This window comes from Podarcis muralis, chromosome 2 (assembly GCF_964188315.1).
Source record: "Podarcis muralis chromosome 2, rPodMur119.hap1.1, whole genome shotgun sequence".
Classification (NCBI taxonomy): domain Eukaryota; kingdom Metazoa; phylum Chordata; class Lepidosauria; order Squamata; family Lacertidae; genus Podarcis; species Podarcis muralis.
Genome location: NC_135656.1, coordinates 108,278,683 through 108,304,031, shown reverse-complemented (window position 1 = coordinate 108,304,031; position 25,349 = coordinate 108,278,683). Strand labels below are relative to the sequence as shown.

At 43.3% G+C, this 25,349-nt stretch overlaps 1 protein-coding gene across 1 annotated transcript in view; it reads right to left on the bottom strand.

Annotated features, from left to right (window-relative positions):
- The window catches only part of LOC144325910 (uncharacterized), a 56,212-nt gene that overhangs the window by 19,866 nt on the left and 10,997 nt on the right, over nucleotides 1-25,349 (bottom strand). Inside the window, 2 exon segments of the mRNA XM_077920810.1 lie at nucleotides 2,295-3,873; nucleotides 5,198-5,360. Coding sequence (XP_077776936.1) covers nucleotides 2,295-3,873; nucleotides 5,198-5,360 — 1,742 coding nt within the window.

Sequence of the window (25,349 nt, the reverse complement as noted above, 5' to 3'; positions counted from 1 at the left end):
TCAGTTTTGCAGCTTTCCCAGAAGATAGCAAGTCCTGTACGATTCCAAGAGTATTTTTCCTCTTACGACCGTTCTTGTAATGTCCCAAAAACCCTCTAGGGGGTTTGTAGTAACTTTGTTTCCTCTGATCCAAAAGTCAAATTGTTATTCCTTATTTTCGACAGTTTATATCCAAATTGTAACAAAACTAACCAGCAAAGTCCTCATGGCAAAGTCCTCTTTATATTCTCCAACTTTGACAGCTACTTTGACAGCTGTCAAAGTCTCCGTCTCTCTTCACCAGGCTCTCTCACGAATCGCCCCGGTTCCCTGGGGGGGGTTACATTTTCATTCTCACCCTCCACTCTTCTCCTCTAGCACAGTTCTTATAATTTCCCATCGTGGAATTAATAATTTTTATCAATAAGCAGAAATAAGCTCCTTTCTCGACCTTGGTTGCCCAATCCTTGTTTTAGAATGTTTACAATAGGGGGGGGGGACTGACTTCCTTTTTGGATCTCCCCCGCTCGTGCCGAATCCGAAAAAAAATTCTTTTTTTCTCCTTTTAGGCCCGATTTCCAAATTACTCACGGGTTGTTGTTTATAGTCCGAATTTTCAATAGAAGAAGTCAGCGCTCTCCGTCGAATGGCATGTGGCTTCGCTCGGCAGGGAAAGCAGAGGACTCACAGCACCACGCCACTCCCCGGCACCCATTCCGTAGCCTTTAAAAAGGCTCCTTCACGAGTCGGGAGGGCGCTAACGGTGCCCGCCGAGTCACCCATGTCCACGGGCTCCATGCCCGTGGTTTTTGAGGGTCCCCGCGTCGCCGGCGCGGTAGGACCCAGCCCCTGCCAAGCAGACTCCCTCCGGAGCTCGGAGGGAGTCCGCCATTCGGCGATGGCGCCAACCCGGAAGTCCCCTTATGACCCATCCTAGGAGGCAAACGCCACAGGCCTCCTGAATCATCTTGCAATCCAAGACAAAGGGATACACTCCAGTTAAAAGCACGCTTGCTAATTACAGGCGCGCACTAAGGAGAAACAAGAACTAGCCTTGCAAGGAAAAAGAAGCATCCCCTCTACAGTGGTACCTCGAGTTAAGTACTTAATTCATTCCAGAGGTCCATTCTTAAACTGAAACTGTTCTTAACCTGAAACACCACTTTAGCTAATGGGCCTCCCACTGCTGCTGCGCCGCCTGTTCTCATCCTGAAGTAAAGTTCTTAACCCGAGGTACTATTTCTGGGTTAGCGGAGTCTGTAACCTGAGGTGTATGTAACCCGAGGTACCACTGTACTTCTCTTCCCTTTTCCACTCACACCCACCCAAGAGCCAGGCCCATGCTTTCTCCCCTAAACCAAGACCTAACCAGGGACCCAGCTGAGGAGAGCTGCACTGAGGCGCATTCATGGGAGCTTCCCTCTGAATCTTCCCAGGAGCAGGAGGACTGTATAGATTTGGACTAGTGGTTTGCAGAGGAACATAGTTCAGAAGGCAGAAGATGGGAAATACTGGATGCGGAACAGCTTGCAGAAGAAATGGTTGATCCTTGCCTTAATTTGTAACTCAACGCCTTGAACATCAACTAGCATTTCTTTTTAAATGCTGAGAATGCTTTTATTGTAGCTTTTTTATTATTATTTCTATACCCCCTTGCTAACAAAGTATTTTTATACATATGAAAAACAAATCTTGGATTGAGAAGATAAGAGTTTGTAAAGTAAAAAAGGGCATTAAAAAAAAGTTTGTCTCTGTTCTGAAATTTGGTTTTAATGTAAAGTGTGTCAATATATTTAGCTTTGTTTATAAAGCAGAAATGACCAGCTGCTCCTAGAAGCTAAAAATAAGCTCTGTATCAACAAAAGTTGTACCTACAATTATTCATAATGAAAAGTTGTAAAACACGTGATACTTTCCACCCTTAAGCTTTGGAACTACAACTCCCATCGATCTTGGCCATATGTGCTGAGTCTTATGGGCGCTGTTTCCCAATATCTGAGGTATCCCATTTCCCTGAAGCTGACAGATGCTGATCCACAAGACAAGGGCAGCCCATCATTTTGGCAGTGAAGGGCAGAAGTCAAAACTCAACAGATTCATCACACACCTTGAGCATTCCAACTTGCAACTTCTTTTCTACATTTAGTATATCTGACCTTCGTTACTTTAATACATATATAAGTGTATACAAATTTAAATACAAACACCAAAACATCACTCAGATTCCATGCATTTAAAATTGATTTCCGCCTTTATGAGATTCTTGATGTGAAGTAAAGAGTGAAACTTGAGTGGAACATTGCATACCTTGATACGGCTTTTCACCTGGGTGAATTCGCTCATGAATATTAAGGTCTCCACACTGTCTGAAGCTCTTTCCACACTCCATTCATTTAAATGGTTTCTGCCCTGTATGAGTTTGTTGATGTATTTTAAGGTTTCCACTTTGACTGAAGCTCTTTCCACATTCAAAGCAATTAAATGGTTTCTCCCCTGTGTGAGTTCGTTGATGTGTTCTAAGTATTCCACTTTGAATGAAGCTCTTTCCACACTCCATACATTTAAATGGTTTCTGCCCTGTATGAGTTCGTTGATGTCTTCTAAGTGTTCCACTTTGAATGAAGCTCTTTCCACACTCCATACATTGAAATGGTTTCTCTGCCGTATGAGTTTGTTGATGTGTTCTAAGGGTTCCATTATGACTGAAGCTCTTTCCACATTCAGTGCATTGAAATGGTTTCTCCCCCGTGTGAGTTCGTTGATGTATTCTAAGTGTTCCACTTTCACTGAAGTTCTTTCCACATTCAATGCATTTAAATGGTTTCTCCCCCGTGTGAGTTTGTTGATGTATTCTAAGTGATCGACTTTGACTGAAGCTCTTTCCACATTCAATACATTCAAATGGTTTCTCCCCCGTGTGAGTTTGTTGATGTATTCTAAGTGATCGACTTTGACTGAAGCTCTTTCCACATTCAAAACATTTAAATGGTTTCTCCTCCGTGTGAGTTCGCTGATGAGTTCTAAGGGCTCCATTATGACTGAAGCTCTTTCCACACTCAGTGCATTGAAATGGTTTCTCCCCCGTGTGAGATCGTTGATGTCTTCTAAGTGATTGACTGTGACTGAAGCTCTTTCCACATTCAATACATTTAAATGGTTTCTCCCCCGTGTGAGATCGTTGATGTATTCTAAGTGATCGACTTTGACTGAAGCTCTTTCCACATTCAATACATTTAAATGGTTTCTCCCCTATGTGACTTTGTTGATGTGTTCTGAGGGCTTCACTATCACTGAAGCTCTTTCCACATTCAATACATTGAAATGGTTTCTCCCCAGTGTGTGTTCGTTGATGCACCCTAAGTGCTACATTCTGTCTGAAGCTCTTTCCACACTCCATACATTTAAATGGTTTCTCCCCCGTATGAATTTGTTGATGTCTTCTAAGTGTTCCATGTTCACTGAAGCTCTTTCCACATTCAATACATTTAAATGGTTTCTCACCCGTGTGAGATCGTTGATGTATTCTAAGGGTTGCACTATGACGGAAGCTGATTCCACATTCAATACATTTAAATGGTTTCTCCCCCGTGTGAGTTTGTTGGTGTCTTCTAAGTGCTCCATTATGTCTGAAGCTCTTTCCACACTCCATACATTTAAATGGTTTCTCCCCCGTATGAATTGGTTGATGTATTCTAAGTGTTCCATGTTCACTGAAGCTCTTTCCACATTCAATGCATTCAAATGGTTTCTCTGCTGTGTGAGTTTGTTGGTGTATCCTCATTCTTCCACAGTGATTAAAGCACATTCCACATTCCCTGCATTTAAACTGTTTCTTTGTTCTTCCCAATGAATTCACAGATGGCTCCGTAGAATTCTGACCATCGTCTTCCTCACCTGTTTGGGAGTGTGTGGGGGGGAGAGAGAATCCTGTTAGACTTTTAAGAAAGACAAGAAAGAACTGAACACACGTCAATCCCCATGTGCACCTTCTCTTATTTGAACACCCTCCTCCATTCTTCATTGTCCTCTTCATGTTCCAAGTTTTTAGGAATGCAGATGAGATAATGGCAAGAGAAACCCATGATCACTCCATTCACACCTAAGAGAGCACCATCATTTTGTAGTAGAGATCTACGGTGGAACTGGCTTATAAGACATTTCTGTTTCAAGTGAGAAAATGATCTCAGGCTCCAATAGCAATCTCTTCTATGAATAAGAAGTAAAACTGAAGTGTTCTTACGCCACAGGTAACTGTAAAGATATTTTAACATATTAGAACCTAAACAGAGCCTGCAGGATTGGGGAAAGACCCACCTAGTCCAGCATCCTGTTCTCACAGTGGCCAAGCAGATGCCCAGGGAAAACCAGCAAGCAAGATTTCAGCCCAAGAGCCCTCTGCCCTCCTGTACTTTCCAGAAACTAGTATTAAGAAGCATTATTGCCTAGGACTGCAAGGACAGAGCACAGACACCAGCCTAATCATTTTTTTCAAACTATCCTAATTGCTGGCAGTCATTGTCTCTTTGTTGGTTTTGTGCACTTAATTTGAAATTTGTACCAAGGTTGTAGCACTGTAACTCCATGTCAGCTTATGCATGGACATAATTACAGGGGTGCTATAAATCATTATCCCACTCACCCACTCACACACAAACCCTGACTGTAAGACTGGCATGTTTACACAATTCGCTTATAATACTGGCCACCCTTGGTCTTCATATGCCCAATCCTATGTGAACAGGCTCCAGCCAGAGGAACTGTGCATCATGATAACAGGTCCTTTGTCCCGAAAGCCCACCAAACTGGGGAGGTGCATGCATCTACTGTATTTGGATGCTGGTGAAATTTATCACTCTGATCCAGTCTTTAAAAAAATAAAAGTAATATAAACTATTTAAATATACGAAGTTTACATAATGACGGGAAGCATTTCCATAGCCCCTTCACCCATTTTTCTGGATTGGTGTGCATCATTATTGTCACTTAATCCTGTAGTGGAAATAACACTAGAGATTTAAAAGCATAGAGAAAGGAAATCTGCCCCCACTACGTTATGAAAGGGATTCCAAAAACAAAGAGCTGCTTTGGAGAAGGCCTCACCCCTTCCTTCTTTCTACCGCATGGCCCTTCCTGCCTTTGGTCTCCTCTCCATCTTTTCCTCTTTCTCCCTCCACCATCCAGCCACCCATGTCCCCATCTCCTCTCCCCTGGAACTCACCAGATTTCTCCGAGGGTCCCGGGAGGGGATGCTCAGAGGTTGTAGGGAGGGATGCAGGAGACAGCTTGACCAGGTCAACTGTCCATCTTCCTCCGTCCATCCTGACCAGGTTTGTAGGTTCAACTTCTTGAGGAGCAAAGAAGCCAGGGCAAGTTGTAGCTTCCTGGGAGGAAGGAAGAAGCAAATGGAGTCTCAGAGCTCCTGTAGGGATTTTGCCCAACACATTCTTCTGCCCCTTTAGAAGCCCCTATTGGGCACCCGCTTCCCAAGAGCCTCCACCCATTTTCAAACATCTTTGGGAATTCCTTCCATCTGCCTGTCCCTTCCCCCTTCCTAAGGCTGGCATGGCATGGGCAGTAGTGGCCTTGTGGCAGTTGCCCAAAGGGCCACAATAAATGTGATAATGTTTACCCCTGTAAATCCTCGAGTGTTCTTCTAATTCAGAAGTTATGGTAGCCTGTGCTTTATGAAACTGATTATTTTGCAAGTTGCCGCCCCCCAATTGGGGCAGAAATACAGCTAATATGAGAATCACAAAGATACAGCTGAAAGCTGGAACACGAGTCAACACATGGTGCAAATGGCTGCATGTAACACAGGTTCCCAACATGCACACCAACACAACGTAACAGAATGCTGTGGGAATCAAAACTAAATCAGCAGAAATTGCCAGTGCTTATCGCACATGTGTATTATAAATAAAATGAGGTAATGATGAATATGAGGAACGTGAAACTCTAAAGGGACTTTTTTAAGGAGGCGGGGGACGCAAGAAAAATTTAGATTCTTTTGGCAACAATAAACGTTAAAACAAGGAACTGCTGAGCAAAAACAAACAGGAGCATGAGCAGAAGTGCTTGCGGAGAGGGGCAGGGCCTTCAAAGGTCCCATAATCGACCCAAAACAACACGGAGGTCTACCTGTCGATTGCAGTCCACCGCTTGGACATCCCTGATGTATATGATTGGTGGAAACTGAAATTCTTTGTTTGACATTACATATATAAATACCACTGCCTGGAACACCAGACAGGGTTGCAGTTTTGTGAAACGATCCAGCTGTAACCTATTGCTTTGCAATAAACACAACTCCTATCTCCTCTCGTTTCTAAGTTTTATTGGCGTATACTCAGGAGATAAGACATTTTCTCGCTTACGACAGCCTGAAAGTAAATCCCGTGGAATATAAGGACTGCTCTGAATACATGGGTGGCCCTTGCATGGAGAAGGAAGCCCCTTCCTTGCATCTGGACCCCCTGGGAGAGGCGGTGGGTCCACCCACTGCTTCCTCTGCCCTCACTGCCTCCTCCTCTGTCCTGCAAATACCCTCTGCTCAGGGGAGAGAGGCAGAAAGAGCCGTCAAACCCATCTGTTTCCTCCTCCTCCGCTGCCTTTTCTTGCAGCAGCCCAGTGAGAGGGGAAGGAGCCGTAGCGCCTGGTTCACTTCAGATACACAGAAGGTTTACTCATGTTGTGAATGAACAAGACCTCTGCCTTCCATGCAGTGGGAGTGGAGTGGCTTAAAAGTGGGGGAGAGACCTCCCCCTCCTGTCCTTTTGGGGAATAGGAGCCTTTGCCTTGAGTAAACAACCTAGATGGCAAGTTCTCAAGAGAAGCACTTTGGAGCACTGCTTGCTTGCTCATGCAAGGTGTGTCTGCACCTCAAGGACAACATACGGTACATATTTACACCACGTGATTTCTTAAAGAGGGCATTTATTTAAAATCGAATGCAATTTCTACAAAAGACTTCAATGTTTGGTTGCTTTGGGTGTTTTTTATTTTGTTGGAAGCCGCTCAGAGTGGCTGGGGAAACCCAGACAATGGGCAGGGTATTATTATTATTATTATTATTATTATTATTATTATTATTATTATTATTATTTTATTGCGAGCCTTGCCAGCAATACTCAAATCTCACCCCTTTCCCGCCTCCTTCCCTGCAACTCCCTTTGCCCCAGATCTGGGCAGGAGGAAGCTTCTCTCTTTCCACAGTGGAAACCCCTCCCCCCTCCACCTTCAAGGCCCCATTAATAGAAACAGCTCCCTTTCCTCCCTTCTCTTCTTCTCCCTGTCCCGGGGCTTCATCTTGGACCCCCCACCCCTTGCCAAGCCCCTTCCCTCCTTCCCCGCCACTGGCTTTGCACTCACCCGAAATCCTGGCGATAGTGGCAGCGACCCTGGGCAGCCGGGCAGGAATGGGAGCCCCCTCCTGGGAGGCAGAACATCTCCGGGGGATAATTGTAAGGGGAAAGCCTTGCAGTTCCCAGCCAATGGGGGGGGGGGAACCTGGGCTTCGAGTACAGGGAACAGATGCTCCTTGCTTTAAGGGTTAAAGCCAGAGAGTGCAAGCTGCTAGAGGGGAGGGTGCTGCTGCTCTATACTGACTTGGGAAAGGGGGCTCGGCTTAATTGGGGTTGGGGGTGGAGAGAGAGCAGGCAGGGACGTTGCAGGGGTTGCAGCTGATTCAGCCTCTTTGCAAAGAAGAGACGTGGCCTCTCCCTGAAGGTACGCTCTTTCTCACTCTCTCTCACATACACACAGATCACATGAAGAGCCCTGTAGTTTGATCAAGCCCATCTAGTCCCGCACCCTGTTAGAATCATAGAATCGTAGAGGTGGAAGGGGACCCTGAGTGTCATCTAGTCCAACCCCCTGCAATGCAGGAATCTCAGCACTGTCTCCTCATGGTGGCCAAGCCTGCAAGGAGGATCGGAGCCCAAGTGCATCCCTTCCCTCCGGCAGCTTCCGGGAACTGCTATTCAATTAAGCATAATAATAAAAATAATAACAATAACATTTTATTTATATCCCGCCCTCCCCAGCCGACGCTGGGCTCAGAGCGGCTAACAACAGTAAAATGATACAACATTCTAAAATCATTTCATTATAAAATCAGTTCACATCAGATTAATGGCAACCATTGGGCTAGAGTTCTGTGAGGATTGCCAAGGGAGGGGGTCAGGCTGTGCCTTGGCCAAAGGCCTGGTGGAACAGTTCTGTCTAGCAGACCCTGCGGAAAGATGTCAAGTACCGCAGGGCCCTAGCCCAGAGCGTTGCACCAGATCGGAGCCACAGCTGAAAAAGCCCTGGTTCTGGTTGAGGCCAGCCTAACTTCTCTGTGGCCCGGGACCTCCAAGATGTTTTTTGTTTGAAGATTGTAAGGTCCTCCTTGGGACATACCAGGAGACGTGGTCCCGTAGGTACGAGTGTCCTAGGCTGTATAGGCCTTTAAAGATTAAAACCAACACCTTAAACCTGATCCTGTACTCCACCGGGAGACAGTGCAACTGGTATAGTACCGGGTGAATGTGATCCCACAGGGAGAACCCCGTAAGGAGTCTCGCCGCGGCATTCTGCACCCGCTGGACTTTCGGGGTCAGTCTCAAGGGCAGCCCCGTGTAGAGCAAGTTACCAAAATCCAGTCTGGAGGTGACCGTTGCGTGGATCACAGTGGATAGGTCAGGGCGAGAGAGGTAAGGAGTCAACTGCTTAGCTTGGCGGAAATGAAAAAATGCCGCCTTTGTTATAGCTGCAGTCTGCACCTCCATGGAAAGGTGTCGAAGATTACACCCAAACTCTTAACGGACGGTGCTGGCACTAATTGCGCCCCCGCAAGAGATGGGAGTTGCCCCCCCCCCAATCCCCTATCATCCCAACTCAGTCAAAGAAGCTGTGTTTTCGAAGGATTTAACTTCAACCAGGTCCTGCGTAACCATCCAGCCACAGCTTCCAAAAATCTGATCAGTGTGTCTGGGGCCGAGTCAGGATGGCCATCCATCAACAGATAGAGTTGGGTGTCATAATAATAATAATACGTTATAATAATATTATTATAACAACATTATTTATACCCGCTCATCTGGCTGGGTTTCCCCAGCCACTAGGGCAGCTCCCAACAGAATATTTTTAAAAAACCAATGAAACATCAAACATTAAAAGCTTCTCCATATAGGGATGCCTTCAGATGTATTATAAAAGTCAGATAGATGCTTATTTCATTGACATCTGACGGGAGAGCGTTCCACAGAACAGGTGCCACTACCAAGAAGGCCCGCTGCCTGGTTCCCTGTCATTGAGTTGATATAGAGCATCTAAACCAGGGGTCTGCAACCCGCGGCTCCGGAGCCACATGTGGCTCTTTTACACCTTTGCCGCGGCTCCAGGGCAGATACTAGCGAGGGGAGGAGGCGCATTGTGCGGCCCGACACTCCCCACTGTGGCGGGCGCTGTACTGGCTGTGATGTCACATGGGGCGGTGCGTGCGTTAGTCACGCACCGCCCCGACGTTGCCTTCCCGCCCGCTGTCAGATCGTGGCTCCGGAGATATATTTGTTTTAAATGTCGCAATGGTTTTGCGGCTCCCAGGTTTTTTTTCTTCGGAAACAGGTCCAAGTGGCTCTTTTTGTCTTAAAGGTTGCAGACCCCTGATCTAAACTAAATTTGTCGGCTTCTGTCAAAGAAGCATAATCGGGAAGTTTTTTATGTCTGTTGTCTTATTATGTTTTTATATTTTGCTGGGTCGCCCAAATTGGCTGGGGAATAATAATAATAATAATAATACCACTTGTTCAATCTGAAAATTTATTTGTACCAGTGCATTTGGGAGCATCAGAATAACTTGAGGTAATATATTCATACAAAACCTTTGCTCCCCATTCATTGCAATCCTATCGGCTGAATATCATCAGAGTCCTGGGATAACTCACTTGGTAGAGCATGAGACTCTCAGGGTTGTGGGTTCAAGCCCCACCTTGTCAAAAAGATTCCTGCATTATAGGGTTTTCGGCTAGATGACCCTCTTGGTCCCTTCCAACTCTATGATTCTGTGCTCTATGAACCTCACTTATTCACAATGAGGGAACCACCACAATTCTTTATTAAGCAATTTCTTGCATAATAGGAGTTTGCCTTTGTAAAATTGGAGAGCGAAAGGAGAAGGAATCTCAGGGTGGGCTATTTTTGTGGGGGACATTTACTGGTCAGTGGGCAGGAGGAGCTTGGGTCTGTGGGATATGAAATTCGTAGCAGTCAGGTACAACATTCCTAGAGTGGACATGCTAGGGGATGCTTTGTGCCACCCAGGAGAAAACTTCCTCTTTCCTCCTGAGCTGGGACAAGCACTTCCTCTACATGTGACTTGAAATAGGTGTGGCCTATTCTGGGTGGTGGAGCGCACCTCCTCCATGTGCTTCATTCTTTCTTCTCCATTTTGTTTTTTTCTATGTATTAGGAGAAGTGACTGCTCAGTCGCAGTCACTTGGGACTAACTCCCTTATATTATAGTTTATATATATATAGATATAAATATTATCTATATATATATAGATATATATATATATATAGATATAAATATAAAAGTGGTACTCAGGATATCACTCAAGAAATCACTCAAGATATCCCTCAAGCAACTAAGGAACAAAAGAAGAAAAGGCACACTAGCCTGGGAACTTCCTCTCTGCCCAGAACATTGGAGGCTACACACCACACCCCTCAACAGTATTTATAGGAACTCAAACACTGAGATCCTGCTCTGTTCCAGTAACAAGAAGCCGAAAGCACCAGCCTGAAGATGACGAGTGAGACCTCGTCGAAACGTCGCCTAGACACCCCAACTTTTACACGGGAAGACACCCGAGGACACCAAAACCTGCATACCTATACCCGTGAAAATCTACGAAAGCATATAAATATTGATATATACTTTTGTAACTTAAGCCTGCCTTCAGAAATCTAATTGTGAACTGAATGAAAATGAATAAACTACTTTTATATTGATTTTAAAAAGACTGTCGTGTCTACACTTCTAAAGAGGGATAACAAGGGATCTTATCGGGAATCTTAAATATCGAGGCTCAGATGAGCCTGCAACAAGCTTACCACTGTGCAAATTTGAAAAGGAGAATGTTTGAATTATGCTAAGATATAGAACTTGCTAAAGCAAGTTAGTAAGGATATCATCAAATAATATATCCTCTCCTGCCTTTTTAAACATTCCCACAGGTCAGTCCCTAGCTAGAGATTTGCCATCTCCTTGTCTCAGTCCAGATTTGGGTCTCTGCCTCCTAGGAGTTTAGACGCACATGGTTGAGACATGTTGACTGCAGCAGGCAATGGCTCCCTTGCATGTGTGAACAGCCTGGATGGCCGCTGTCAGAGCCAGAGAACAGATGGATGTCAGGCCGACCCTGCATTCTTATCCCTTGCCCTATGCTCTCCCCACAGTGATGGGAGGTGGGCCAGGAAATGAACATTTTTATACATATGAAAAGCAAATCATGGACTGAGAACATTTGTTTTGTAAAGTTAAAAAAAGTCTTTTTTAAAAAAAAAAAGTTTTTGTTTACCTCTGTTCTGAAATCTGCTTTTAAAGTAAATTGTGTCAATATATTTGGGTTTGTTTATAAAGAAGTGACTAGCTGCTCCCTAAAAGTGAGCTCTGTATCAACAAAAGTTTTACCTATAATGATTCATAATGAAGTTGAAAGAAACATAAGATTGGGCTGGGTGAGTCTGGGCCTCAGCACCTAGGCTAGGTGGACGATATATGCAGAGGACAAGATGGTTGGACAGTGCTGCCCTCCTGGTGTTTGCACGTGTACACAACTTAGTTAGATTGGACATAGTGTACAGTTCCTTGGTGGGTGTTTTTTTCTTGCTTTCTCCTGAGAAGTTAGGAGGAAAGGCTAGGAGGATAGGAGGAAAGGGTGGATAAAAGAAGATAATAAGAAGAAATTAACGGTGATAAAGGGGGAGCCCTATAGATAATGATGGGGAAGGAAGGGAAAGATCTGAAGAAAGTGGGGGGGACCCCGGGGGAAAGAAAGACATCGCGTCAGGAGGAGATAAAAGATCTAGATAGCCTATGGACTAAAATAAAGGAGGAATTTAAACAAAATGAAACATATATGGAAAATAAGTTGGGGGAGATGCATGACTTGATAGATAGAAAAATAGAGGAGGCAGTAGGAGAGCTCTCATCCAAAATTCAAGATTTATCAGTAAAGTCTAAAACAATTGAGGAATCTAACAAAAAATTACAGAAAGAATTGAGGGAACAGAAAAAAGAGACAGGGAGGATGAGGGAAGAGCTGAGTGAACTAACTAAAGCGCAGGATAAGATTTGGGATGACCTTGCCATGGCTGACATGCGACAAAAACAGCTCCATTTAAAATTTAGAGGCGTAGTAGAAGAAAGAAATGAGGATGTTAGAAAGAAAATGATTAAGGAGCTCGCTAAATGGCTGGGTCTGAAAGAGGAAGAGATTGCGCCAACGATAGACAATGCATTTAGAATGTCTAAACCACAACATCTAAAAATTAATAAATTTTTGGGTGACTGTCTGGTGATATTCAACTCCCTAGAAATGAGAAACTTAATCCTAAGGACGAGCTACCGCAATAAACTTAGAATAGAAGGGAGGCCTATTATTATTTACAAAGAAATTCCAATTAGATTATTACGAAAAAGGGAGCGCTACAGGCAAGTGGTAGCTGTCTTAAATAGAAATGGAATACAATTTAGGTGGGAGTTCCCTGAGGGGATTACTTTCTTTTATAAAGATAAGAAATTCAAACTGACTGACACACAGGAAACAGAGAAGTTCTTGAGAAGATATGAAAAAGAGCTGGGAAGAACAGAGTATAGAGTGCGGGAGAAGGATGACGTGAAAGGGAACGGTCGGGAAAGGGAGGATGAAAGGGAGGGGAGTGCGAAAGACCTAGGAGAGAGGGGGTTAAACCCAAACTCAGGAGATGAAGATGAAGAAGCCGCAGTGGGAGAAAGGGCGGTGGAAGGGGAGAGGCTCCAAGGATTTTAATTTGAGATCTAATTTGAGGTAAAGTAGTAGGAATACCCAAATAACACTGGACACTTTAAATTTTTTATCATGGAACGTGAATGGACTGAATGAGAAAGCCAAAAGGAATAAAATACAAAAAGCTTTGAGAAATAAGAAATGTGATGTAATTTGTTTTCAGGAAACTCATATTGCAAAGAGACACAGACATATTTTGGTGAATAAAAAATTGGGAGTAGAATTTGTAAACTCGGATGTAAATAAAAAAAAAGGAGTGGTAATATATGCGAAAGAAAGGTGGGAACCAATACAAATTTGTAAAGATGAGGAAGGTAGAATACTAGGTATCCAATTAAACTTTCGTGGGGAAAGAATTAACGTAGTGTCGGTATACGCTCCGAATACTAATAGAGCGGAGTTTTTTGGAAATCTCGAAAGTATGTTATTAGAATTGGAACCCTATAAGTTAATCTTGCTGGGAGACTGGAATGGGGTGCCCACACCGAGCCTGGATAGAAGTGAGAACCAGAGAAATGCAAACAGGGGGAAGCTCCCTAACTCCTTTAATGAGCTAGTGGAAAACTTAGATTTAATTGATATCTGGAGACACCGAAACCCTACTACTAAACAGTTCACCCATTACTCAGAGCCCCACCAGAGCTGGGGCAGGATCGATCAGATATGGGTGACTAGGGCTCTAGCATGGAGAGTTAAGAGATGTGAGATACAACCTAGGACTCTATCAGACCACTGCCCCTTGATTCTGGAAATTAAAAATGAGTCGAAAGGGCAAGTTAGGTGGAGGATGAACGAATATTTATTTGAAAATGAGGAGGTGCTGGACATGGCCAAAAAAACCTTGAGAGAATATTTGGAGATAAATTGGAATAGAGATACCCCAATAGAGTCGGTATGGGATGCTGGTAAAGCAGTCTTAAGGGGCTTCCTAATACAGCAAAACAGTGTTAGAAAGAAGTTAAGGGAGAAAAAGAAAGAAGGTATCTTGGCCCAATTGAGAGACTATGAAAAGAAACTGGCCCTAAACCCGACAGATGAAAGGATTAATCAAGCGATGAAGGTGCTGCAGTCCCAATTCTCAGCGATTCTGAATCAAGAGGTAGAACAGAAAATTAAATTTACAAGACAGAAATATTTCGAGTCGGCTAATAAAATGGGGAAGCTACTTGCATGGCAGCTCAGGAAAAGAAAGAAACAAAATGTGATTAACAAACTAATTATAGATGAGAAGGTGATTGAGGATCCAGAGGAAATTGAAAACAGGTTTGTCACTTTCTTTGAAAAACTGTATGAGAAAGGAGAAGAGAGTAATATAGAAATAGAGAGCTATCTAGAACAAGAAGTAGGAAAATACTTTACAGAAGAGGACCGTACACAAATAAATAAAGAGGTGACAGTGGAAGAGGTCAGGGATGCCATTAATAAAATGAAGAACGGGAAGTCTCCTGGTCCGGATGGCTTACCCGCAAAATACTATAAAAAACTGATAGATATGTTAGCGCCGGTCTTAACGGAAGTAATAAATAATATTTTCCAAGAAGGGAGGACCCCCAGCTCCTGGAAGGAGGCGTATATTACGTTAATCCCTAAGAACGAAAATGAAAAGGCAGATTTAAAAAATTATAGGCCAATTTCACTTCTAAATTGTGATTATAAGATCTTTACGGATATCATAGCAAGTAGGCTTAAAAAGTTGTTAAATAGATATATACATAGAGATCAAGTGGGATTCCTCCCAGGTAGGCAGCTGAGGGACAATGTCCGCCACGCTTTAGATATTATTGAATACTTGGAGACAAGACCTGACATACCAGCAGCCCTCATTTTCATAGATGCAGAAAAAGCATTCGACCGTGTCTCCTGGGAATTTTTGTTACAAAATCTTGAAAAGGTGGGAATAGGGGGCCCCTACCTGAAGGGTATCAAGGCGATCTATACAGAGCAGCAGGCCAGGTTGATTATTAACAACAAGTTGACTAAATATTTTCCAATTATGAAAGGTACAAGGCAGGGTTGCCCCCTGTCACCCTTACTGTTTATTACGGTGCTAGAGACGGCAGCAAATAAAATAAGAGCAACCCCGAACATCAGGGGAATAAAAATTGGCGAGAAAGAATATAAATTAAAGGCCTACGCAGATGACCTGGTCCTATTCTTAGAAAACCCAGTTGAAAGTATTAGCAGAGCGGTAGAACTTTTGGAAGAATTTGGCAGATTGTCCGGATTTAAGTTAAATAGGGGAAAAACTAAAATATTAATAAAGAATCTGACAGAACAGGAGAAACAACAGTTGGAACAACAAGTAGACTTAAAAGTAGTAAATAAAGTGAAATATTTGGGAATATGGCTATCGCCAAAGAATATTAACTTGGTAGAGGATAATTATAATAAGCTGTGGAAAGAAATTAAGAAGGATATGGATACCTGGCGCAGATTGAATTTATCATGGACCGGGAGGATGGCATCGATCAAGATGTGTATTCTCCCAAGATTGCTATTTTTGTTCCAGAACTTACCAGTCATAAAAGGTACCGCCTGCTTTAAAAACTGGCAAAGGACCCTGACCAAATTTATTTGGCGGGAGAAAAAACCCAGGGTGAAACTTAAATACCTGATGGATTCCAGGGAAAGAGGTGGTTTTGGGGTACCAAATCTAAGGCTTTACTACGAGGCGGCATGCCTACTTTGGATAAAAGAATGGGCCATTTTGAAGGACACAGATCTATTAGATCTGGAAGGATTTGATTTAAGATTTGGGTGGCATGCCTACCTCTGGCAGGAGAAGGATAAAGTTCATAGAGGTTTCCATAATCATATAGTTAGAGGGTCCCTTCTAGAAGTCTGGAAAAGGAAGAAAAACTTGATTGAACATAGTACTCCTTGGTGGCTCTCACCTGTAGACATTATTAAGATAAAGAAACTAAATATGATAGGCAAAAGATGGACGTATGAGGATCTGCTAATTAAATCGGAAGAAGGGTGGAAGCTAAGATCGTTAGATGAATTGAAAGAGGAAATTAAGGACTGGTTTTACCTTCAACAAATCAATGCAGTATGGAGTGAACATAAGAAAATAGGTATGGGGCAAATAAATCTAGATTTCAAGTGGAGATTCTGGAGAGTAACAATAAATTACTCTCCAAAATGTATAAACAATTACTAGAAAATGAAAATAAGGAAGAGATGATTAAAGATGTAATGATCAAATGGAATAAAGACTTAGGATATGAGTTAGGGTATGATAAATGGCAAATTTTGTGGAAGAAGGGTATGAGATTTACTGCGTGTGCAGATTTATGTGAGAACCTATATAAGATGATGTATCGTTGGTACCTGACTCCGGCAAGAATAGGTAGAATGTATAGAACAGCAGATAATACTTGCTGGAGGTGTAAAGACAAGGTAGGGACCTTCCTCCATATTTGGTGGACCTGTGAGGAAGTGAAGGGCTTCTGGGGACAGATTTATGAGGAGTTAAAGAAAATTCTGAAGTATAATTTCCCCAAGAAACCAGAAGCGTTTCTTCTAGGGGTGATTGGGGAGGAAATAAAAAAGACAGACCAGACCTTCTTCCAATACGCCACCACTGCAGCGAGGATCTTAATAGCAAAGAAATGGAAGTCTGACGAAACACCCACAATGAGAGAATGGCAGGTAAAATTGTATCAATACTTGGAATTGGCAAGACTTACACAGCATATCAGGAGGGATAATCCCGTTAAAAAGAAAGAGGATTGGTCCAAATTTTTAAGATATCTCGAGATCAATTTGGGAATTAATAACTTAACAGTAGATGAGGCTTAACTCCTACGACATGTAAAGATAAAATGAAAATCACTGCAGAAGATTTATGTAGAATATCTAATCCAAAGCTGAGGTTAATGGAAGTCAAAGGTATGTAAGGGAATGATTGGAAATGTTGCTTTTTGGTATTGTTTCTTTTTTTTGTTTCTTTCTTTTTTCTTTTCTTTTAGATGTATGTGTCTTTTTAATGTATGCTTTGTATTTTTGATTGTATATTTTTTTTTTTCTATGTGTGGAAATTTTATGTGCTTGTAATAAATAAAAATTTAAAAAAAAAAAAAAGGACAGTGCTCTCAAAGCTACTAACATGAGTTTGACCAAACTGCAGGAGGCAGTGGAAAACAGGAGTGCCTGGCGTGCTTCTCGTCCATGGGGTCACAAAGAGTCAGACACGACTAAGCGAATAAACAACAACAATGTCCAGTCAGCATTCCCTAATGTAGAAGGAATTCTGGGGGGACTTCCGGGTTGGCGCCATCGCCGAATGGCGGACTCCCTCCGAGCTCCGGAGGGAGCCTGCTCGGCAGGGGCTGGGTCCTACCGCACCGGCGATGCGGGGACCCTTAAAAACCACGGCCACGGAGGCCGTGGACATGGAGACTCGGCTGGCACCGTTAGCGCCCTCCCGACTCGTGAAGGAGCCTTTTTAAAGGCTACGGATCGGGTGCCGGGGAGAAGCGTGGTGCTTTGAGTCCTCTGCTATCCCTGCCGAGCGAAGCCGCATGCCATCCGGCGGAGAGCGCTGACTTCTTCCATTGAGAATTCGGACTTTTAACAACAACCCGTGAGTAATTTGGAAACCGGGTTCAAAAGGAGAAAAAAAAAATTCGGATTTGAGACGAGCGGGGGGGGGGGATCCAAAAAGGAAGTCAGTCCCCCTCCCTACTGTAAACATTCTAAAACAAGGATTGGGAAACCAAGGCCCAAAAAGAACGGTATTTTTGATAAAAACTAAGAATTCCACAATGGGAAACTACAATAACTGTGCTGGAGGAAGAATTGAGGGAGAAGGAAAACGTAACCCCCCCCCCTGGGAACCGGGGTGATTGAGGAGAGAGCCTGGTGAAAAGAGCCGGAGATTTTGACAGCTGTCAAAGTAGCTGTCAAAGTCGGAAATTCAAAGAGGATTTTATTACTAGGACTTTGCTGGCTAAATTTGCTACAATTTGTTATAACTTGCTAAGATTTGGATACAAAATGGCGAAAACATGGATAACAATCGGACTTTTGGACTAGAGAAAACAAAGTTACAATAATCCCCCTAGAGGAGTTTCGGGACATTACAAAGATGGTCGTAAGTGGAAAAAAACCTTCGGAATTTTACAGGATTGGTTATCTCCTGGGAAAGCTGCAAAACGGAAACAGTGTCTACAGGGTGTTTACACTAAAGGAGACAATAGAATTTTCTATTGAAGAAAGGAAGGGACTGAACGCAAGTTTTTGTTCCTGAATAATAATAACCCCTGCAGAGTTACTAAATTTCTGAATTAGAACGTTTTAGCAGCGGAACAAGAGGAAACTGGACTACAACTTGGAAAGAACAATGGGGGGAGTTTTACAGTTTTAAAGATTAAAGACTAAGGAATTAATTTTAAAAATAATTCTAAAAAAGAAAAAACCTGCAAGGAGTTGGGGGAAAAATGTGATTGATGGATTTAAGAATTCCAGGCAGACAACATAGATTAGTGGACAGGGGGAAATTAAACCGGGGAAGGGGGGGGGGAGAATTAGAACCCAAAGGCTTGTAACTATTTTTTGAATTGGTCTTCTTTTCTCTACTATACTTTTTATTTCTTATATTTCTATTCTGTGGGGTGTTTTTACTAAAAAAAAAAAAGGGAAATTGTGGAATGAAAATGGGGTGGGCCTTGGGGAGAGAACTTTAGTCTTTCTATCAAGGGTATTGATGAGGATTGTACAAATTTAAATTTGAATAATGAGTTAAACAAATTAAGTTTTAAATTAGAAGTGAGAACTTGTGGAGACAACAATATGAAAGGGGAATATGGTAGGGGTGGGGGAGGGGGGGAGTCCCAGAAAGTGGATGTAAGAAAATAAGGTTCTAAATGTACTTTTATCTTTACTTTCTGTATTTGAAAACTTTAATAAATATTATTTCAAAAAAAAAAAAATAATGTAGAAGGAATTCTGAGAATGTTCCTTTGAATGATGATTGCAAATTGCCATTTGTAATGAATTTAGAACAACAATGTCTCAAGATAAATTACCGTATTTTTTGCTCTATAAGACTCACTTTTTCCCTCCTAAAAAGTAAGGGGAAATGTGTGTGCATCCTATGGAGCGAATGCAGGCTGCGCAGCTATCCCGGAAGCCAGAACAGCAAGTGGGATTGCTGCTTTCACTGCACAGCGATCCCTCTTGCTGTTCTGCCTTCTGAGATTCAGAATTTTTTTTTCTTGTTTTCCTCCTCCAAAAACTAGGTGCGTCTTGTGGTCTGGTGCGTCTTATAGAGCGAAAAATACGGTATGTTACTTCAGCCTCATGTACATAGAAAGTGACAAGCTAAGCAGTTTATCATTTGATGATATCATGAGTGACTTTCCTTTGGCAAAGGCAAGAAGGAAAGTATTGTAATTTAGATCATGTTTGTGTACTGTTTGTATACACAGTACACAATGAATCATGATAAAATTATACAGTTGAATGGGTATTGGGTAGATGCAGTAATACAATTAGGCCTGTAAAATAACTTTTATGTACAGGTGTGTATAGTATTGCTATTATTTATAAATGCGACATATTACTAGAAATACTGTCTTTTACACTCACTAAGTGTAACAGGGTACAAAGGTCTGCTTTCCCAATGAAGAATGTGGACTATTATGGTAATATTGATACTTATATAAAAATTGCCTTGTATTAACTACAATTGCATTGTACAGGTTATAACAATTAATTTCATGTTAATAATGCTATTTATAATTATTAGTAGTTTGCATCATATATTCACACCTATTATTATAGCAAGTTTCTAGGACTAGATTAGGAGTCTTTGTAAATTGTGTTTCTAAAGGAACTTTTGTTATTGCCAAATGCCATAATGTGTTTGCATTATTAAGTTTGTTATGAATAACAAAATCATTTTAAGTTAGAGCTTAATAATTATTTCACTATTAATATACTTCATAATTGTATTATGCACATACTCTGTTATGTGCAAATGGTTTTAGATACCGATTAGGTCCATAAATTACCATATAGCATATATTCAACACAAAAAACAGTGACAATTTGTTGTTGACAAAAGACAGCTGGACATATGAAGGGCCCCATTACCTCCAGTAGCTTAGGGCCTCATCAAACCTGCCCCCACTACTTTATGCAAGAAGTTCAAGGAACAAAGAGCTGCTTTGGAGAAGGCCTCCCCCCTTCCTTCTTCCTGCCAGGACCCCCCTGCCTTTGCTTTTCCTCTCCATCTTTTCCCCTTTCTTCCTCTGCCATCCAGCAATCCATGTCCCCATCTCCTCTACAAAACGGAAGACTTGGATGTTTGGATGTTTTTGGTGTTTTTTTATTTTGTTGGAAGCCGCCCAGAGTGGCTGGGGAAACCCAGAAAATGGGCGGGGTATAAATATCAGATTATTATTACTATTATTACTACTATGGCGAGGCTGGTCTGCAATACCCAGCCCTCTCCCCTTTCCCGCCTCCTTCCCTGCAACTCCCATTGCCCCAGATCTGGGCAGGAGGAAGCTTTTCTCTTTCCACAGTGGAAACCCCTCCCTCCCTCCACCTTCAAGGCCCCATTAAGAGAAACAGCTCCCTTTCCTCCCTTCTCTTCTTCTCCCCGTCCCGGGGCGTCTCAACCTGGACCCCCCACCCCTTGCCAAGCCCCTTCCCTCCTTCCACGACGCTGGCTTTGCACTCACCCAAAATCTGGAGATGGTGGCAGCGACCCTGGGCAGCGGCGGCGGGAATGGGAGCCCCCGCCAGGGAGGTAGGATATGGGGGGGGGGGGATAATTGCAGTAATCAGCCAATGGGGAGAGAAGGGAGGGAACCTGGGCTTCGAGTATAGGGAACAGAGGCTCGTTGCTTTAAGGGTTAAAGCCTAGAGAGAGGCTCTCTAGCAAGCTGCTAGAGAGAGACAGAGAAAGAGAGGGTGGGGCTGCTCCATACTGATTTGAGAAAGGGGCGCGCGGCTTAAGTGGAACAGCTGACCCGCCCCCTCTGCCGTCGTGCAGTGTCCTTGTACTGCAAGGAATCCGGTGAGTGCAAAGCGCCTCGGGGTGCAGCAAGCTTGGGGGGGTGCAATGCAATACCCATAATTAGGGTTGGGGGTGGAGAGAGAGCAGGCAGGGAAGCGGTGGGTCAAGTGTGGGGGTATTGCAACTCCTTCATCCTGGTTGCAAATAAGAGACAGGGGCCTCTCCCTGAAGGTTCTCTCTCTCTCTCTCTCTCTCTCAACACACACACACACACACACACAAAAACAAACAGACAGACAGAAAAACGTTCGTCTACATGCACACACAGATCACATGAAGAGCCCTGTAGTTTAACCAAGCCCATCCAGTCCCGCACCCTGTTAGAATCATAGAAACGTAGAGGTGGAAGGGGACCCTGAGAGTCATCTAGTCCAACCCCCTGCAATGCAGGAATCTCAGCACTTTCCTCATGGTGGCCAAGCCTGCGAGGAGCCCAAGTGCATCTCTTCCCTCCGGCGGCTTCCAGAAAACCTTATTCAAGTAAGCATAATAATATTAATATTACAACCACATTATTTATACCCGCTCATCTGGCTGGGTTTCCCCAGCCACTAGGGCAGCTCCCAACAGAATATTTTTTAAAAACCAATGAAACATCAAACATTAAAACTTCTCCATACAGGGCTGCCTTCAGATGTCTTCTAAAAGTCAGATAGATGCTTATTTCCTTGACATCTGACAGGAGAGCATTCCAGAGTGGGTGCCACTACCAAGAAGGCCCTCTGCCTGGTTCCCTGTCGGCTTCTGTCAAAGAAGCAGAATCAGAAAGTTTTTAATGTCTGATGTCTTATTATGTTTTTATATTTTCCTGGAAGTCATCCAAATTGCCTGGAGAATAATAATAACAGAAGTAATTATACCACTTTTTCAATCTGAAAAATTATTTGTACTAGTGCATTTGGGAGCATCAGAATAACTTGAGGTAATATATTCATACAAAAGCTTTGCTCCCGATTGCTTGCAATCCTACCAGCTGAATTTGATCCGAGTCCTGGGATAACTCAGTTGGTAGAGCATGAGACTCTTGGGGTTGTGGGTTCGAGCCCCACCTTGTCAAAAAGATTCCTGCATTGCAGGGGGTTCGGCTAGATGACCTACTTAGCCCCCTCCAACTCTTTCATTCTGTGTCTATGAACCTCACTTATTCACAATGAGGGCAACACCACAATTTTTTATTAAGCAATTTCTTGCATAATAGGAGTTTACCTTTATAAAATTGGAGAGCGAAAGAAGAAGGAATCTCAGGGTGGGCTTTTTTTATGGGGGACATTTTCTGGACAGTGGGCAGGAGGAGCTTGGGTCTGTGGGATATGAAATTCGTAGCAGTCAGGTACAACATTCCTAGAGTGGACATGCTAGGGGATGCTTTGTGCCACCCAGGAGAAAACTTCCTCTTTCCTCCTGAGCTGGGACAAGCGTTTCCTCTACATGTGACTTGAAATAGGTGTGGCCTATTCTGGGTGGTGGAGCACACCTCCTCCATGTGCTTCATTCTTCCTTCTCCATTTTGTTTTTTTCTATGTGTTAGGAGAAGTGACTGCTGAGTCGCAGTCACTTGGGACTAATTCCCTTAGATTATAGTTTATGTATAGATATAGATATAGATATACTTTTGTAACTTAAGCCTTTGTAACTTAATTGTGAACTGAATGAAAATGAATAAACTACCTGTATATTGATTTTAATAAGATTGTCGTGTCTACACTTTTAAAGAGGGATAACAAGGGATCTTATCAGGAATCTTAAATAGTGAGGCTCAGATGAGCCTGCAACAAGCGTACCGCTGTGCAAATTTGAAAAGGAGAATGTTTGAATTATGCTAAGGTATAGAACTTGTTAACGAAGGTTAGTATGGATATCATCAAATAATATATCCTCTCCTGCCTTTCTAAACATTCCCACAGGTCAGTCCCTAGCTAAAGATCTGCCATCCCCTTGTCGTGGTCCAGATTTGGGTCACTGCCTCCTGGCATTTTAGACACACATGTAGCCTTATGAGGCTTTGCCCTCGGGTGGGAAAAATATTGCGCCTGGGAAAGGGAAGTGGGAGTCAACAGACACTCAAGGAATAGTTTCGGAGAAAGACTTTTTATTTCTACCATCCATGAACTAGTAGAAGGAGCAAGTGTGATAAGTCACAAAAAGCATGCACTAAGTTCACAGTCCTTCCTGTGCACAAGCATATATACCCCTTTCCAGTTCTCTCCTCCTTTCTCCTCCTTTTCCAGGAGTCCTGCCGCATGAGTTCCTCTGAGCATGAACAGAAAGCTGTCTTGGGATTATTGTGTAGCCTTTTTAATCCATGGGTAGGAATAATTGTTGCACCCGAGCAGAGACAAAAGGAGCCAAACAACACCAAGGGGTTAATCCAGAGAAAGAGCGTTTTATTCTGCCATCCGGGGGGGGGGGGGCAGAGGCACCTGTGTGATTCAGTTCACAAAAGACAGGCTGCACCGAAAACATTTTACAAGCAGGTTTTATCCTTTTTTCAAACCCCTTTTTTCCTCTCCCCCTTCACAGATTCTTACATAGAAATGTTGCTTTTCGTTCTCTGGCTCTGTTCCCGGAAGTATGTTGCAAATCAATGTACCAGGACAAGGTTATCTTGGATCTGGGAAGCGAAAAGCTTTACTGTTCTCAGCTATGGGTTTGTTACAGCGTTTTTGTTACAGAGAGGACTGCTTAGCTCATGCTTTTTGTCTTAGAGGGAAATGCAGTTTTTAAAATGCGTACGCCAAGGCCTGGCTGGGGGGGGAATTCACAAACAGTTTTTTAGGGCTGTAGTAAAGTTGGTACTGTTTAGAAATCATTCCTTGGTCAAGTAAAAAGAGTGAGGCCTTGTGGGAACTTTATCAGCCACAAGGACCCTGGGAAAGAAGTTGTGTTTCTTTAAACTCTAGACTAGCTGGCTCCTTGGCGTGAAAGGTTTATCGGAATAAAGGAAGCCTTGATTTAATGAAATGCTTGACACCTGGGTCTCAGGGTGTGAACATCCCCCCCCCCAACGATGTTATCTGTCCTTGAACTGCTTGGGAATGGGGATCTGGATAGTTTCTAAGGAAGGGAGTAAACTCTTTGATTTGGGTTCTGCATTCTAAATTGACCCAGCTGCCAAGGGGTAGATTGATTGACTAGCAAGCCGGTCATTGGTGAGTTTAAAAATTAATTAAGACTTACGATTGGCTTGAGAGTTACGACGCCAAGTGCGAATTGTGGATAAAAGATCAGGGAATTGTTTGAGAAGTTGCTCTCTGCCATTGCTCACTGCAATCCGCAAAGATGCCCGGCTGTGATGTTCCACCTAATAGCCGCCGTTTCGTCTTTTGAAATGGAGATCTACGAAAGCCTTCAATTTGCGGACTCTTGAAAGGACTCTTGACTATCCTATTTGTGTTTGACTTTGTGAGTATGTAAGTTAGCTAGACTATACAACGTCTTTATTTTCTTATCTGTAAGTTTCAAAAGATGTGCCTGCTGTTTTAGCATGTTTTCTGTTATTTTTTTAAAATAAATTTTTAAAGAAGAACCTGTTTGGTTTATGTGCCTTTCCGGGGGAATAGCTAAGTCCTAGCCTTACGCTTGGTTACGCTCTACCGTAGAATTTCTGTCTGCAAGTCTGTAAATACAACTTGTGGAGTGGGGATAGCCAGTGATAACGGGTCACAGCCTTCTCCCTGGGTTGTGGTTCTGGATCCCCGGGAACAGATGGAGTGGTGGCAGCCCTACCGGGTCGATTTGGTTCTGTGTTGTAAAAGTAAATACGCCTGCCAGCCCTGCTCAAGAAGCCTAGTCGGGCCGGAGAGCAGGGACAGGTGAGGGAGGGGCAGGCAGCTGGGGGCGTAGATTACTACATGGTGGCAGCGGTGGGATGCCGCTACACCTAGATTACTACAAGGGCTTTCTGGACTCTTCCCAGGAAAGGGGGAATGAGAAGCCGAGGGGGTGGGTCGAAGAGCCCTGGTGGTTCAGCATGTCCAAGATGTTGCAACCAAATGAGATAAGATTCGTTTCTCAGGCCTGAGTACTCTTGGCAATGACAGAGCCTATGCATCAGCCTTTAAAAGTAACATTTTGCCTTTTGCCACAGCATCTTGTGAGAAAAGCAGAGAAGAGCAGAGAAAAGCTGTTTTGGATTTTTAGAAGACAAAAGGAGTTTTGGACAGTTTTGAGGCCTGGTTGATTATTGAAGCCTGGGGTGATTTCACAGACAGGATTTGGGTATTCTGTCCCTTCACACACACGGTCGCCACATGCTGACAGCAGCAGGCAATGGCTCCCTCGCATGTGTGAACAGCCATTGGGGG